The 16366-nt window shown below is 41.7% G+C and overlaps 1 protein-coding gene across 1 annotated transcript in view; it reads right to left on the bottom strand.

The window, feature by feature from the left end:
• The window catches only part of LOC144439023 (uncharacterized), a 131689-nt gene that overhangs the window by 75267 nt on the left and 40056 nt on the right, over window positions 1–16366 (bottom strand). The window contains exon 3 of the mRNA XM_078128264.1: window positions 13784–13888. Within this exon, the coding sequence (XP_077984390.1) occupies window positions 13784–13888 (105 nt within the window). The remainder of the gene's footprint in view (window positions 1–13783; window positions 13889–16366) is intronic.

Here is a 16366-nt window from a genome sequence, read left to right as displayed (position 1 = left end):
GGAAGGGCATTGCAAACTACCTGGATGTGTTCAAAATGTAAAGTTGCTCTGTGTAAAGTTGAGTGCTTTGCAAAGTATCATGCTATGCAGCTCCAGTTGTAATCCGGGACAGAGATGACAGTAATGTAATTGTAAATATAATTAACTGTAAATATTAATGAACAATCGACAGAGACAATATTCCTATGTTTTGTATTTCTTTTATTCAAAATTCTTCTTTGCTGTAAGAGAAACTGTAAAATAAATGGTGGAAATCCATGACGTGCAAAGTTCAAATGGGTTAAGTGTAATGGAATATTTTTGTTCAGTACTTGTGTTTCATATCATTAAATAGCAACTCTACAAAATATGTTGTACTTGTACAGTTAAATTTTGATCATTTTTATGCAAAATTACAAAGAACAGAACACACAAAATTATTAGAACACAATCCCTTTTTCAGTGGAGAGTTCTGGGTGCCAGTGTGTATTGTTATGCAAATGAGCTGGGCTGCACAGGGTTAAGAACGTTTGCACTAAATTTCGCACCATTCTGCCCAGTAGTTTCTGAGTTTAATTATTTTTCTTACCAAAAATCACATTTTTTTACCCAAATCACACACCGGTGGTAAGATCATTTTGATTCAAACAATTTTTCATTAGATCACCATAAGTAATGTCCCCAAAAAATATCAAGCCAATCGGTCTTGCGGTTTTTGACTTTAACTTAGGTTCAGTTGTGCTAAAAAATCAAAAAGTACAAAAAATAGCAGAATTTCGATTTCCAGAAATAGCTAGTTGTGAACGAGGATGGTGAACTTACGACCTCTGGTAGGCTTCAAAGCATTGCATGTAGCATGTAGTAGCTTGGGAAGATATGAGGATTTAAGATGGCGTCCTCTGAACTAACTTGTCATGCATTACCACATCGGCAATTTTGACACAGCAATTTTGCCACCAATATTGATCATACAAAATCAAAACTCCATAAATGAACCACAAAGTACTTTCCCTTTCAAAATGTGGTAATTTTAGAATGAGTATTATCATTTTTATTGATGACTGAAAAATCGTCCCCGACAGTGACAGCAATACACTTTCAGGCTAGGCATGACTTGATCGATAGCATATACTGGAATGAACCATTCTGTAGAAGGGGTGCAGAAATTGGATTTGAAGTCTGCAAACGTGTTTCGAACAAACACTTGTCATTTGGGCACACAATGCGTAGAATTAAGACTATAGCACATATTACATTGCTTGTTTGACGTCAATGGTGTCTTTTGAAAAGTGGTAGTTTACTTAAAGTCTTAAAGTGGATAGATTTCCAATATGACGTCGGTCACAATGCTCATTAACATATTTTTTTTTAAATTACAACAACAACAAATCAAAAATAGACAAGCGACCTATCGGTCAGAATAGCTCCGCTGTTTGTTTGTTTTATTTTATTTTTTATTTTGGTGACATGTAGAAGTGGTTCAATTCTTCAGCTCTTTACTATGCAGTTTTGTTTTAGCGATGCAATAAAGTGGTTAGTGGTTTCATATGATGTCTCACTATAAAACACATTTTACACAGAAGTTGGTAATGTATTGTACTTTTATACCATAGTCACCATTTTATAACAAAAATCTACAGTTATGAAAAATTGCACAAAATCTCAGAAAAAAATGACTGGGAAATGCACTAAGAAAAAGAAAAAAAAGAGGATTTTGAGGTTGGCTATAAATAATTCCAGTGTCTTACAGCTTTAACCCTGGAAAATTTTAATGATGAATGAAATAAACTAGGGATCTAAAATAATTTTGAGGCAATTTGAATTTCAATTTTCTAACAAATTTACCAAGTCAACAACATTCAACTTGTACTAGTTGTAGTAGATATATATATAGGGAAGAAATGTATTAATCGCCATCTTAGTTTCCGTACGGCGACAATCCCCAAGTACCCGAAAGAGAGTCATTCTCAGCCATTGACAGGGTTCGACACTGGAGTAAAAAAGTCACTATCCCACAGGACTAGTAAAATTGATAACGTAGTAGTCCTGCAAAAAATCTGGTGGTCCTATCTTTAAGTGCTTTCGCTTGTTCGCTTAGGCTCTTCATCTCTCTTAGTTTTTGCTCAACTTCTAATTCACTTTTCCAAACCCCATATTTATTTCAAACCGTGTGTTGTAATTGAACTGTCTATTTCTTTGTAGTTGTTTGTGCATCATCAACTCATTACTGTAATTTTATTCTCTTTTTTATGTTTTGGAGCTTCTTCTCTTTTTTGTTGCTTTCTGTGAGTAGTTTGTCTTAATTGGGGGGGGGGGAGTAATAAGATGTTATGTGGTCTTATTTCTAGCTCATAACATTTCTGGTACACATTGATCTAACTATTGCATTTTTAAAAGACAAAAAATTACCTTCCCATGGAGCAAGTCTTTATAGTGTTGTCCTTAGTGCATATTAGAATGTATTTACAACATAAAAATAAATAAATTTGAAGGTTACCAGCAGTTACAGCAAAATTTTGTTACTAATTACATGTACAAGTCACTTCGTCTATTTTCGTGTTTATGTACTTCCGGGTTGACATAAACGTTAAACGTGATACAGTCGGCCCTATAATTACTAAGAAATGACAAAACCGTTCGCAAAATAAAGTTCAGGATTTTAATTTTTCAAACTGAATATCAATATCCACTACACATTCAATAACTGGTTTCGCGTATTTAGAAATGTGCCCCAAAACATGAACACGGAACACGGAACACGGAATCGTACCGTGTCAGTGTTACTAACTAAGTTAGCAGTTTCATTGTAGGCTGTAAGTTGTACCAGTAAAAAAACGATCATCACATCATGTAGGAAGTACAAAAACATAGAACACGTTGTTTTCTTGCTGAATATACTCACTGAAATAACAACACGGTCAAATCGCGTCTTCGATTTTGACAGCCACCATTGTTATGATTGAGCTTCACTTACTTCCGTTGAACGTGGCCAGTACAGTGTAGAGGCCAGCCTTACCCTTATTATACACAAATCATCGTACAACTAATTTTATTGGCTATAATATTAGCTACATTTGAAAGGTCTCACTTGATTGGCTCATCCTTCGCTATTCCCGTTTTCAAGAGACACCCCGCCAGAATAAAGTGCCACGTAGTACAGCAATGGCGCGAGATCGCCTGTTGGGCGACTTTCCCACCGGGTGTGCTTTTCGAAAACTACACAACACATGCTTTTATGACACGGAATCATAGAAAATCTACCCCGTTTCCAAACTAATCGTAATTTTATCGCGAATAGACAACCGGAGTTGGTCAAAATAGCAAATAAAAAATCAAATGAATTTTACTATGACTGTGAATTCATCATATAGCCGGTGGTTTGAATTCTGAGCTCCCTACTAATATACCTATCACAGAAAGTTACTCGACTCGCGGGATAGCGGACCAGCGTGTACGTGTATGTCGAACCCTTGCTATACGTTACAGCATAGACCCTCCTGGTTACAGTGGTAACACTCGTTCATGTTCGATTACCTTTCATAAAGAAAACACAACGAAATGGTTGAAGTGATCTTTTTTTAAATTTCTTTTCATCACAAAAACAAAATCTGTGTGATCAAAAGTGTTGTAAACTAAACCAGAAAGAATTATCGGACTGGCTAAACTTCCCGCTGAACTGGAGTAAGGTCCAAGCCTCGATAGTACGTGAGCAAATCGTCTCAAACTAGCGATACAACTTTCAAAATATAACTTGACATGTCTTCATTTGTTAGAGTTATACAATTCAAGACGGGTTTTCACTCGAAAGAAACAATTCTGTGAATAATGACATTCTGAACGCAGCGATTTCTCAGACGATGTTAACACTGTAACGTACGGCTGGCAACGACTTGCTTCCGGGTTAGTCCCTTGTACATCCGGGTACTTGAGATTGTCGCCGTACGGAACTACCACACCGGCAATTTTGACGCTGTAATTTTGCCACCAATATTGATCGTACAAAAACAAAACTCCATAAATGAACCACAAAGTACTTTCCCTTTCAAAATGTGATAATTTTAGAAAGAGTATTATCGTTTTTATTGACGACTGACTGTCAAAAATCGTCCCATACACTTCAGTTCACAGGCATTCAAACTTGATCATGAGGGAGGTGCATATACTGGAATGAACCATTCTGTAGGAGGGGTGGATGGAGAATTGGATTTGAAGTTTACAACCCTTTTTCGAACAAATATTTGTCATTTGGGCGCACAATGCGTAGAATTAAGACTATAGCACATATTACATTGCTTGTTTGACGTCAATAGTGTCTTTTGAAAAGTTGCACTTTACCTAAAGTCTCGCGGAGTGATTTCCAATATGGCGTCGGTCATTATACTCATTAACATATTCATTTTTTTTTCAAATTTCAAAAAAAAAATCATAAAAAATAGAAGAGAAGACGTGCTGACTTGAAATTAACAAATCTAAGTAAGGTACCCTCTGTGCATCAACACACCACATATCAAAGCAATCTGACTTAAAGTTTATGAGGAGTTGATGAAAATGACATTTTTGGAAAAAAAATCATAAAAAATTGAAAATGGCACAGATCAACTTGGCATGAACAAATCTGAATAGCCTCCCCCCAGGGAACATGCACACCAAATATCGAAGAATTCCGACTGTCACTTTCGGAGTAGATAGTGAAGATATAAAAGTTTGACGGACACCTATGATTCACTCTACTCTCTATACCTCAATACCCACCTATACCTAAAGCTACGCTTTCAGCTTTCACTGACAGCGGAGCTAAAAAGAAGATGTGCTGACTTGAAATTAACAAATCTGAGTAAGCTACCCTCTGCTCATCGACACACCAGATATCAAAGCAATCTGACAAGTAGTATTTGAGGAGATGATGAAAATATCATTTTTGAAAAAAAAAATTGAAAATGGCACAGATCAACTTGGCATGAACAAATGTGAATAGCCTCCCCAAATATCGAAGTATTCTGAGTCACTTTAAGAGAAGATGATGAAAATAAAAAAAGTTGACGGACACACCATGCATGATCACTTATACCTCTATACCTATACCCACCTACATGTATACCTATACCCACCTAAAGTTACACTTTCAGCTTTCGCTGACAGCAGAGCTAAAAATATGATCGCTTGTTATTTGGGCCGTTCTTCAGATACTATTCGCTGTCACACGTTTCAAAATGGCAGTATAGATAAACAAGGCTAATATGCATGTTTGGAACTAGTTATGGCAGCAAATTTTGCAGCAATAGCTGCCGTTGAATGGTTTTACGGCGATATAGGTGAATGAACTTTGGCATCCCGGTATACATGTACTAGCTTCTCATGGGTGTCCTAGCATGTTCCGGTATATCAGGTTCTCATGATGAAAGGGTTAAAGAACACTACAACCACTGTATGTCTGCAGAGAACACTACAACCACTGTATGGCTATAGAGAACACTAGAACCACTGTATGGCTTCAGAGAACACTACAACCACTGTATGGCTATAGAGAACACTGCAACCACTGTATGGCTTCAGAGAACACTACAACCACTGTATGTCTGCAGAGAACACTACAACCCCTGTATGGCTGTAGAGAACACTACAACCACTGTATGTCTGTAGAGAACACTACAACCACTGTATGTCTGCAGAGAACACTACAACCAGTGTATGGCTTCAGAGAACACTACAACCACTGTATGGCTATAGAGAACACTGCAACCACTGTATGGCTTCAGAGAACATTACAACCACTGTATGTCTGTAGAGAACACTGCAACCACTGTATTTCTGCAGAAAACACTACAACCAGTGTATGGCTATAGAAAACACTACAACCACTGTATGTCTGTAGAGAACACTACAACCACTGTATGTCTGCAGAAAACACTACAACCACTGTATTGCTGTAGAGAACACTACAACCACTGTATGTCTGCAGAGAACACTACAACCACTGTATGGCTGTAGAGAACATTACAACCACAGTATGTCTGTAGAGAACACTACAACCACTGTGGCTGTAGAGAACACTACAACCACTGTATGGCTGTAGAGAACATTACAACCCCTGTACATTGTATGTCTGCAGAGAACACTACAACCACTGTATGGTTATAGAGAACACTACAACCCCTGTATGGCTGCAGAGAACACTAAACCCCTGTATGGCTGCAAAGAACACTACAACCACAGTATGTCTGCAGAGAACACTACAACCACTGTATGTCTGCAGAAAACACTACAACCACTGTGTGGCTGCAGAGAACACTACAACCACTGTATGGCTGCAGAGAACACTGCAGCCACTGTATGTCTGCAGAGAACACTACAACCACTGTATGGCTGTAGAGAACACTACAACCACTGTATGTCTGCAGAGAACACTACAACCACTGTATGGCTGTAGAGAACACTACAACCACTGTATGGCTGTAGAGAACACTACAACCACTGTATGTCTGCAGAGAACACTACAACCACTGTATGGCTGCAGAGAACACTACAACCACTGTATGGCTGCAGAGAACACTACAACCACTGTATCAGTGTATGGCTGTAGAGAACACTACAATCACTGTATGGCTGCAGAGAACACTACAACCACTGTATGTCTTCAGAGAACACTACAACCACTGTATGGCTGTAGAGAACACTACAACCACTGTATGGCTGTAGAGAACACTACAACCACTGTATGTCTGCAGAGAACACTACAACCACTGCGCCAATGTGGATGAGTTCACTAATACCAATAACGCTGAGACGACAACCAGACACGAAATGTCGGATGAATATGGAACGGTTTATTACAGAGTTCCAAACCCAAGGGAATTTACAACAGAAAACAATGGCGCGCTAAGATGCTGAGCGTGCGCAGTAAACAAGAGAGGTGACCTTGTGGAAAGGTCAACTGTCAAACAAACTAACGTACTGGCTAATGTACGAAGCCATGTACTGGCGTAACTACTTTCTTCTTTTTGAAAAAAAAACAATAGAGTCAAGGAGCTGCGCAAATAGGGTGTAACAATAGCATGCAGACTACTGAAGGATAATCCTAGAAAATGCATACACTTGAAGTAAAGTAAAAAAGGGTTCTCCTTAAAACCTTGTAAACAGTTCAAATGTTAATGAAAAAGTCACACACAAAATGGGTCCAAGAGGTCCGCAGTGTGGCCTGTGAACACTGACAATAATTTACATGCATGAAATATCAGAAATCTAAAATAAAGTCCTTTAAATGAGCTGGAGGACGGCGTTTGCGGGACGGACGGCTCGTTATAGCTGCGTCAGCAGGATGCACTTGCTCAGACGTGGTTTCACCGACAGGGTGCGTAGCTGTACAATTTGTTGAACTGTTCGCGGAGTGTTCTATGGAGGGGCGAGGTCGCCCAACATCGGTGTCAATTGCTGAGGGTTCTTGCGAACTTGGTGGGATAGTTAGAGTGCTAGTGTCACTGGTCGCTGGTTTGGGACTAAGGTCTTGACTATGTGTTGGTGGTGAAAGTTCGTGGGGTATTTTTGGTGTGTCCGGTGGAGGGAGGTAAGGATGGCCATGCTCTTCTTCAGTTGTGTCGTAGTGGTGGTTGAAACAGTGGTGATGTACCGTTGAGGGTGTGGGCACGCTGTAACATTCGGACTGTTTGACGCGGTAGGAAGTGCTACGGAGTTGGCTGCCGCGGAACTTGTGAATGTTGCACCATGGGTAGTCGACACTGGTGACCAGATAGCGATCACGGGCGTTTGTTTTGTTGCGGTCTGTATGTAGATAAACTAGATCTCCGACTTCGAGTGGTGGAGCTGTCGGGGACTTGCCTAAGGGAGTCTTTGAACTTTCGCTGGACCGGTGGTTCGCGAGGCGCTGAGAGTGTTGGTCAATGATTAGTTTGCGATCATTGATGGGGAGTTGTGAGTGGTTAAACTGATCCCTCTGTGTCCACATTTCGCGTGCTGACAAGCCTCTTGAGCGGATGCGAGTGTTGATGGTTGCAACTGCGGTGGAAAGAGAAAGTGGTGTGATAGTTGCACATAACGGGTCTTGGCGCAAGAGTTCGTCATGAATTTCTTGAATAGCCCTGTCCGCGATTGGGTTTTTATTGCGATTCTTAGTGCGCCCAATTTCTATTGATATGTGGTACTTACGGAGGAGGTCATCGTTCACTAGGGTAGAGAAACCTGGAGCAGGGTCGGTACGGATAACCGCTGGTGGCCCATCGAGGGGTCGCAGTTCAATGCAGAGTTGGATGAGGGCGTCGCGGAGTGTGTCGTGGCGTTCATTTTGAACAAGACTGGCTGTGGTAAATGATGTGACGCTTTCGCGGAGTACAAGTACGAGCTGGCGTTCGCGTTTGATTATATCGGCGGAGAAGGAGATGTCTACAGCCTCTGGTGGGTGTGTGGTGGACTGTTCGATGACGTTGTGGGGGACCTTGTTGAGGGAGGCACAGTGATGACAGGATATAGATGTCTGTTGGACTGACTTGTCCATGTCGAGCGCGTAGAAGTACCGATGTATGATCTTCTTCATTTGGTGACTGGATGGATGGTTGAGGCGAATGTGGATGGCGGTAATCAAACCATCTAAGACTTGGCGCGGTATGACAATACGCTCACGCTGCGGGGAGAACGGGTCGGTGGTTTTGACAACGAGTAAACCATCTCTTGCGATTGTGACGTTGTTAAGGTATCGCTTCACGTCCTTGATATTGGTAAGTTTCTTTGATGGACGGGTGCCCTGTGTCAGATGTGCGTGTGTCCTACGTAGGTCTGGACACTCTGATTGTATGTTCAGCCAGGCTTTTCTGTTGGTGAAAGGTAATTTGACATTACCTGAGGTGATATCGCTAATAGAAAGGGATCTAACAGTTGAATCCTCTGTTTGTTGTACGAATACACAGACTTGGCATGACGGGGTGTTACACTCTTCAGCGTTACGGCTTGCAAAGTCAGACGGTATGTTTTCGGAGCCAGCAAGGTGACGGACGCCTGATATCGGCTAACGGCAGACAGAAATGTGGTCACACGAGGACTAGCAGAGAATTCTCCACGACACAACTTTTCATAAGCCTGCATGCATGGTTTACTGTCGGTAAGTATGCAGGGCTTGTGGTGGGACTGAATGATGTAAGGGCTGAAGTGTTTAACTGCAACGGCGATAGAGAGGGCCTCAACTTCACATGGGAGCCACGTTGCTTGACGTCCACGGAGTTTCGCACTGAAGAAACCGGCTAAGCGTAACTTATCACCGCGCGATACATAGAGCATAGATCCAATCCCATGGCTTTTGACAGCGGCATCGGTGATGATCCAAAGTTGATCAGATGGGCGTGGTAGAGTTATTGTCCGGTTTGATGACAATGAAGTTTGCGCGGATTGGAATGTGTGGAGAAGGCTGTCTGTCCAATTGACGGGGTCTTTTGATTGGTGACCAGCTGTTGCTTCATCGAGCGGTGCAAGGAGGTGAGCACATTTCGGTATGACCCTTGCTAAAACTTTATATGCCCCTATGAATGAGCGAAGGCCCTGAATTTTACTTGGGGGACTGCAAGATGATAATGTGGCAATACGATGTTGGCTAGCACGAATGGTACCTTGGTTCCAAACCCAACCGAGGATAGTGGCTGTGGCTGGGCAAATGACAGTTTTAGTTGGTGAGAGGCGTAAATCGTTGGCTTGAAGGGCTTGTAGTAGGCGTTTCCAGTTGTCTAAAAGTTCATCGATAGTGTTGGCTCCGCAATACAAGTCATCAGCCAGTTTTGCTATTGACCCCTCTGCAAGGAGGTCGCCTAGTACACGGCACATCATCTCCTCGAGAGCAGTTTCCGAGCCAGGCATTCCCATGGCCGAACGTGTGTAGACGCGGACACCACGAAACGGGGTGGCAACACCGCAGTATTTTAGTGAGTCGCGGGATAGCGGGATCTGGTAGAATGCCTTGGTAAGGTCAGTTGTGATGATATACTTCCATTGGGCTATCTGTCGTAGCGTGCTGTCTACGTCTGGCATGAGGGACGGTTGTGGTTTGCTATAGCGCCCTACGTCAGCGAAGGCGGTGACGAGTCGAGTGCCTCCATTGCTTTTTTTTACTAGAAATGAAGGATTTATGTATTCAACATTCACCTGTAGGTCTTCAGGTTTGGCGAAAACTCCCATGTTCTCTAGTTCGTCGAACTTGTGCTGTAATTCAGTGAGCTTGTTGCGCGAGTACTGGGGGAGACGTCCCTTACGTTGTGGTGGTTGAACTGGTCCCATGTTTACAGTGGCTTTAAATGGACCTGATCTTCCATTGTAGCATTTTATAGATGGGTTGAATACTTCGTCGAAGTCTAGGTGTGTAGTGTGGAACTTGTCTACTTGAGGCTGGGTGAGAATGCTATCAGGGTCGAGGATAATAGTGGAGGAATGCAAGCTGGTGGTTTTACTGCTCGGTATTTCCTTGGCAGATGAGGTGACTGTATCGTTGCTGTCGGTTGGGGGAATGAAGACAGGACGGACTTGGCAGAAGTGCTCGTTGCGTTTCAAAGTTTGTGGTGCCTTTGATAAGTTTGGTATGCGAATTTTGCCAGACAAGCTAGCATAGATGTCTGGTTCGGGCCATGCTTTTACAGGAGAGCGATTGTTGTTCAATGGGGTGTCCGTCCGCGGTTCAAGTGCAAAAGTACTGTCAGTGTGTTGGAGCTCTACTGGTAGTGCTATTTCTATGAAGTCCCCGGGCCACACTGTGGTGGATTTTGCAGGGGCACGAAGTATATGTGCGCGACGAATGGCATGTTTGTGGCTGTCAGAGGAGCCGTAAGTGTAAACCGTGCCGTTTCCAAGCGATATTTGACGTTTTGCAGGGCGAACACCGATGTCATTGGCTTCCATGAAGGGAGTACCTGCAAGCATGTCGACGTCGAGGTTGTCGGTCACGAGGCCTTCAAATACGAACTCTGAGTCATCACGCGTTACAGTGAACTTGGTTTCACCAACGATATTGAGGGGTGAGGATCCGTCGGCTTGGTGGGCAGATTGTGAGCTTGGCTTGATAGGTATGTTCAGACGCTTAGCGGTTGATAGACGGATCATATTGCCTGTTGCACCGCTGTCGATGGTTAGCCGAACGGTCTGGTAGCCATAGTATGTGTCCAGGTATGGGGACTGACGGACTTTTACGCGAAGTACACCAGCTGAAGTTGTGTCACCACTGTCATGTCGGGAACACTCATCATCACTTTGACTATCCTCTCCTACGTCTTCGTCGATAATGTTTGCAATCAGACGAGCTCTTGTTATGAACTTACGATCACTGTCGGGTAAGAATTCACATTCACTTAGGAAGTGTTTGTCTGGACGGCCGGCTTGTTTACATAGTGGACAAGAACGATGTTTGTGTTCATATTTAGGTTTCACTCTAGGCTTGAAGGATGAGCGAGGCCGTGAAGAATTATTGTTATTATTATGGTATGGACGTGACATGGCAGTGCGCATTACTGTGGCATCTTCAGTAGAGCGTATCTCGTCTAGAAGTGATGTTAAAGCCATAGATATTTCTGGTTTTATGGATGCAAGAGTGCGAGTTCTTAGTTCGGTGCCATAACGTTGTTTCACTAACCTGGGGAGATCTTTATGGATAAGCTGGAGCCAGTGTAAGACAATGTAATTTTCAAGTGATGGTGACAACTCTTCATCCTCGGTAGGAGCCTCATCGTGGTGTGTGATGTTGCTGCCCGTGCGTAATAAATTGTCTTCCACAAACGCTGTTATTCGTTGAAAGAGGTCCTCTGGTCTCTCCTCTGGTTCTAGTTGGATGTTGGCAAAGTCAAGGAGGTGTGCGCCTGTTGACTGGAAACCATAGTGCAGACGTATGGTCTGCCAAATACAGTCAATTGATGTCGATTTCTGAACGATGGTATTACGGGCAATAATTGGACAAAAATTCGCAATTTGACCCAACATAAGTTCAAGGGCAGAAGCTTTTTGTTGTGCAGTACGGCGTTTGGCTTCGTCGATTGGTGCACCATCGTCGGTGAGTCCCCTATGTGCGATAGTTTTGGTTTTCTTTTTCCACTGAAAGCCTTCAGCCAGAAATTCGGTGAAATTGTTGTCCAAGGACAGGGTATATATCAGGTTCTGACGCCAACTTTCAAATGATGTAATTGTCTCTGACTTATTTAGGCACCACTGTTTTGGAGCTCGTTGTAAACTTGCCATGCTGGATGTAAGTACGGGTAATTGAAGACAATGCGTGTTTTCCAGTTACATATGTGAACTGACTGGCTGTACACTGTATACGTGCAGACGTCTTACCTTGCGTTGTATGGAAATTGAGTCGGAAATTGTCCGTATTGACTCTCGATGACGTAAGGAACGATCGGAGCTGCCGCCACGCCAATGTGGATGAGTTCACTAATACCAATAACGCTGAGACGACAACCAGACACGAAATGTCGGATGAATATGGAACGGTTTATTACAGAGTTCCAAACCCAAGGGAATTTACAACAGAAAACAATGGCGCGCTAAGATGCTGAGCGTGCGCAGTAAACAAGAGAGGTGACCTTGTGGAAAGGTCAACTGTCAAACAAACTAACGTACTGGCTAATGTACGAAGCCATGTACTGGCGCTGTATGTCTGCAGAGAACACTACAACCACTGTATGGCTGCAGAGAACACTACAACCACTGTATCAGTGTATGGCTGTAGAGAACACTACAATCACTGTATGGCTGCAGAGAACACTACAACCACTGTATGTCTTCAGAGAACACTACAACCACTGTATGGCTGTAGAGAACACTACAACCACTGTATGGCTGTAGAGAACACTACAACCACTGTATGTCTGCAGAGAACACTACAACCACTGTATGGCTGCAGAGAACACTACAACCACTGTATGGCTGCAGAGAACACTACAACCACTGTATCAGTGTATGGCTGTAGAGAACACTACAATCACTGTATGGCTGCAGAGAACACTACAACCACTGTATGTCTTCAGAGAACACTACAACCACTGTATGGCTGTAGAGAACACTACAACCACTGTATGGCTGTAGAGAACACTACAACCACTGTATGTCTGCAGAGAACACTACAACCACTGTATGGCTGTAGAGAACACTACAACCACTGTATCAGTGTATGGCTGTAGAGAACACTACAATCACTGTATGGCTGCAGAGAACACTACAACCACTGTATGTCTTCAGAGAACACTACAACCACTGTATGGCTGTAGAGAACACTACAACCACTGTATGTCTGCAGAGAACACTACAACCACTGTATGGCTGTAGAGAACACTACAACCACTGTATGTCTGCAGAGAACACTACAACCACTGTATGGCTGTAGAGAACACTACAATCACTGCATGGCTGCAGAGAACACTACAAACACTGTATGGCTGTAGAGAACACTACAACCACTGTATGTCTGCAGAGAACACTACAACCACTGTATGGCTGTAGAGAACACTACAACCACTGTATGTCTGCAGAGAACACTACAACCACTGTATGGCTGTAGAGAACACTACAACCACTGTATGTCTGCAGAGAACACTACAGCCACTGTATCATTTTACAGTGTATGGCTGTAGAGAACACTACAACCACTGTATGGCTGTAGACAACAATACAACCCCTGTATGGCTGTACAGAACACTACAACCACTGTATGGCTGCAGAAAACACTGCAACCACTTGTGTAAATGCTGTCAGAATACATACACATACTGTCAGTGTCACTCACATATCACAGAGTTCTTTGGACAAGTTTACACTTCATAATGTTATTTACCTGTATGACTCAATTGTCAGCAGTCTGTTCTGTTTGACACAATCTTCAATGTACCTACTATCAAGGTAATCATCACTTAGTCTGGTATCATCCACATCAGCAATTCTAGAAGAAGCAAATCATTTTAGTTTAGTTTCATCCATCAACATAATGATTTCAGGTATACACCAGATTTAAACTGAATGCCTTCTGTAAGGGAATCACTAATTATGCAAATTACTCATTAAAACTAAAAACAAGCGACCTATCAGTCAGAATAGCTCCGCTGTTGTTTTTAATTTAATTTTTTATTTTGGTAATATGTAGAAGTGGTTCAGTTCTTCAGCTCTTCACTATGCAGTTTTGTTTTAGCGATGTAATAAAGTGGTTAGTGGTTTCATATGATGTCTCACTATAAAACACATTTTACACAGAAAGTTGGTAATGTATTGTACTTTTATACCATAGTCACCATTTTATTTAAAAAATCTACTGTTATGAAAAATTACACAAAATCTCAGAAAAATAATGACTGGGAAATGCACACAAGAAAAAGAAAAAAAGGATTTTGAGGTTGGCTATAAATAATTCCAGTGTCTTACAGCTTTAACCCTGGAAAATTTTAATGATGAATGAAATAAACTAGGGATCTAAAATAATTTTGAGGCAATTCGAATTTCAATTTTCTAACAAATTTACCAAGTCAACAACGTTCAACTTGTACTAGTAAGTTGTAGTAGACATAACATCGTCTGATATTTTAATTTACGAAGTTTCTTGTGACCGGCGCCTGTCAGCAGACTCGGCCAATTTTTTTCATCATTCCATTGTATTTAAACCTTGTACTTGACATTTCGCAATATTTATAATTCTCAACAAATTACCTCAACATGCCTCACTTTGTTCGTACTCAAAGCAGTCCCAGTATGATCACTGACTAGTCGTGCTTGCATATGGAGTAATCCGGGACTCGATTCTGACAACTGTCCCTACTATTTGTTTAGAGTCAAGTCAGCAATATAGACTTGTGCTTCGCCTGTCGTATGTAAGCAGGGCTAACCACTGACATGACCAGAGAGAACCTTTTCGGATTTACATGTAAAACGGGAAAAGATACGAAAAACGAGTTGTCTTCATTCTGGTTCACTGTCATTCCAAATTGCACGACAATATAGAATTAATCACAAGATACAGTTTATCTGAAAACATCAAACTTTTATAGTGGGTCTGAAGTGTGATTTTAGTGAGTACCACAAGAACTCTTGTGTTGTTGCTGTGGAAAATCGCCCGGACGTCAAACGAGGTCATCTTCAGCTTCCAGGTCAAATCAGTCATTTTCTACCGAAAATTCTTGAACGGTTCGGACCGTTACACAACGATCCTACTAAATTTACTTGCCATGGTTATTTAAATCACATAAAAATCCACCTTTTTGTGACATTTGTAAACTTTCCGGTCTGTATTGAGGAAACTATGAGCATGGAGGGTTATACTTCCATGCTATGAGCGAAAAACTGGGTCGAAATTTCAGGGCCTCAAGTATGCATCCCAAATTCGTCGGAAAATCGGTATTCCTAAATGTAATGCCAAAATTTATTTTGCTGGCACGAAAGAAGAGATATCAGTTGAGGTTTACGCGTTTTCAGTATCTAAAATGAGGAACTGTAGTGAAAGTTACGGCGAGTTGAAAATACCGAAAAATAAGGCCCGTGAGCAGCCATTCAAAATGTCGCTATCTGGAGCATATGAGGATAGATTGTATGCAAATGAGGGTATTGCGGACTGGCTGATTATGTAGAAGGGGTGCAAAATTTGGATTTGAAGTTTACAACCCTGTTTCGAACAAACACTTGTCATTTGGGCGCACAATGCGTAGAATTATGACTATAGCACATATTACATTGCTTGTTTGACGTCAATAGTGTCTTTTGAAAAGTTGCACTTTACCTAAAGTCTCGTGGACTGATTTCCAATATGGTGTCGGCCATAATGCTCATTAACATATTCACTTTTTCTTTAAAGGTGATTCAAAATGGTGAGTAAATATCGGTAAATGTTGGTTAATAAGACATGTAGAGTGTAGTTTTTGTTTACTGATGTCTATTACAACCACCAGCAATGTATTTTTTCACAAGGCTGTTGAGTTTTATTCACCTGTTGACTACGCTCGTCATAGGCTACGTGCTATCCATGTCTCCTTATGACGTCATAAAATCCCGTGGTCTAGGTGGGACCGGAAATACCCGAAAACTCTCGAAGTAAATCCGAAGGGAAGTGACTGAAAAAAGGTCATTTTAAGGTGTTTGCAGACGCTTTTGAAAAGTTTTAAAACCAGAATGCATTTCACAAACATGTCGTCTAGCAAATTAGCTATAGTGAATGTGAGCATTTTGAATCACCTTTAAATTACAAGAAAAAATCAGAAAAAATCGAAAAGAAGATGTGCTGACTTGAAATTAACAAATCTGAGTAAGCTACCTCCTGCACATCAACACACCAGATATCAAAGCAATCTGACAAGTAGTACTCGAGGAGATGATGAAAATATCATTTTTTGAAAAAAAATCATAAAAAATTGAAAATGGCACAGATCAACTTGGCATG

This window comes from Glandiceps talaboti, chromosome 8 (genome assembly GCF_964340395.1).
Source record: "Glandiceps talaboti chromosome 8, keGlaTala1.1, whole genome shotgun sequence".
NCBI lineage: Eukaryota > Metazoa > Hemichordata > Enteropneusta > Spengelidae > Glandiceps > Glandiceps talaboti.
This window is presented reverse-complemented; position numbering and strand designations above follow the sequence as displayed.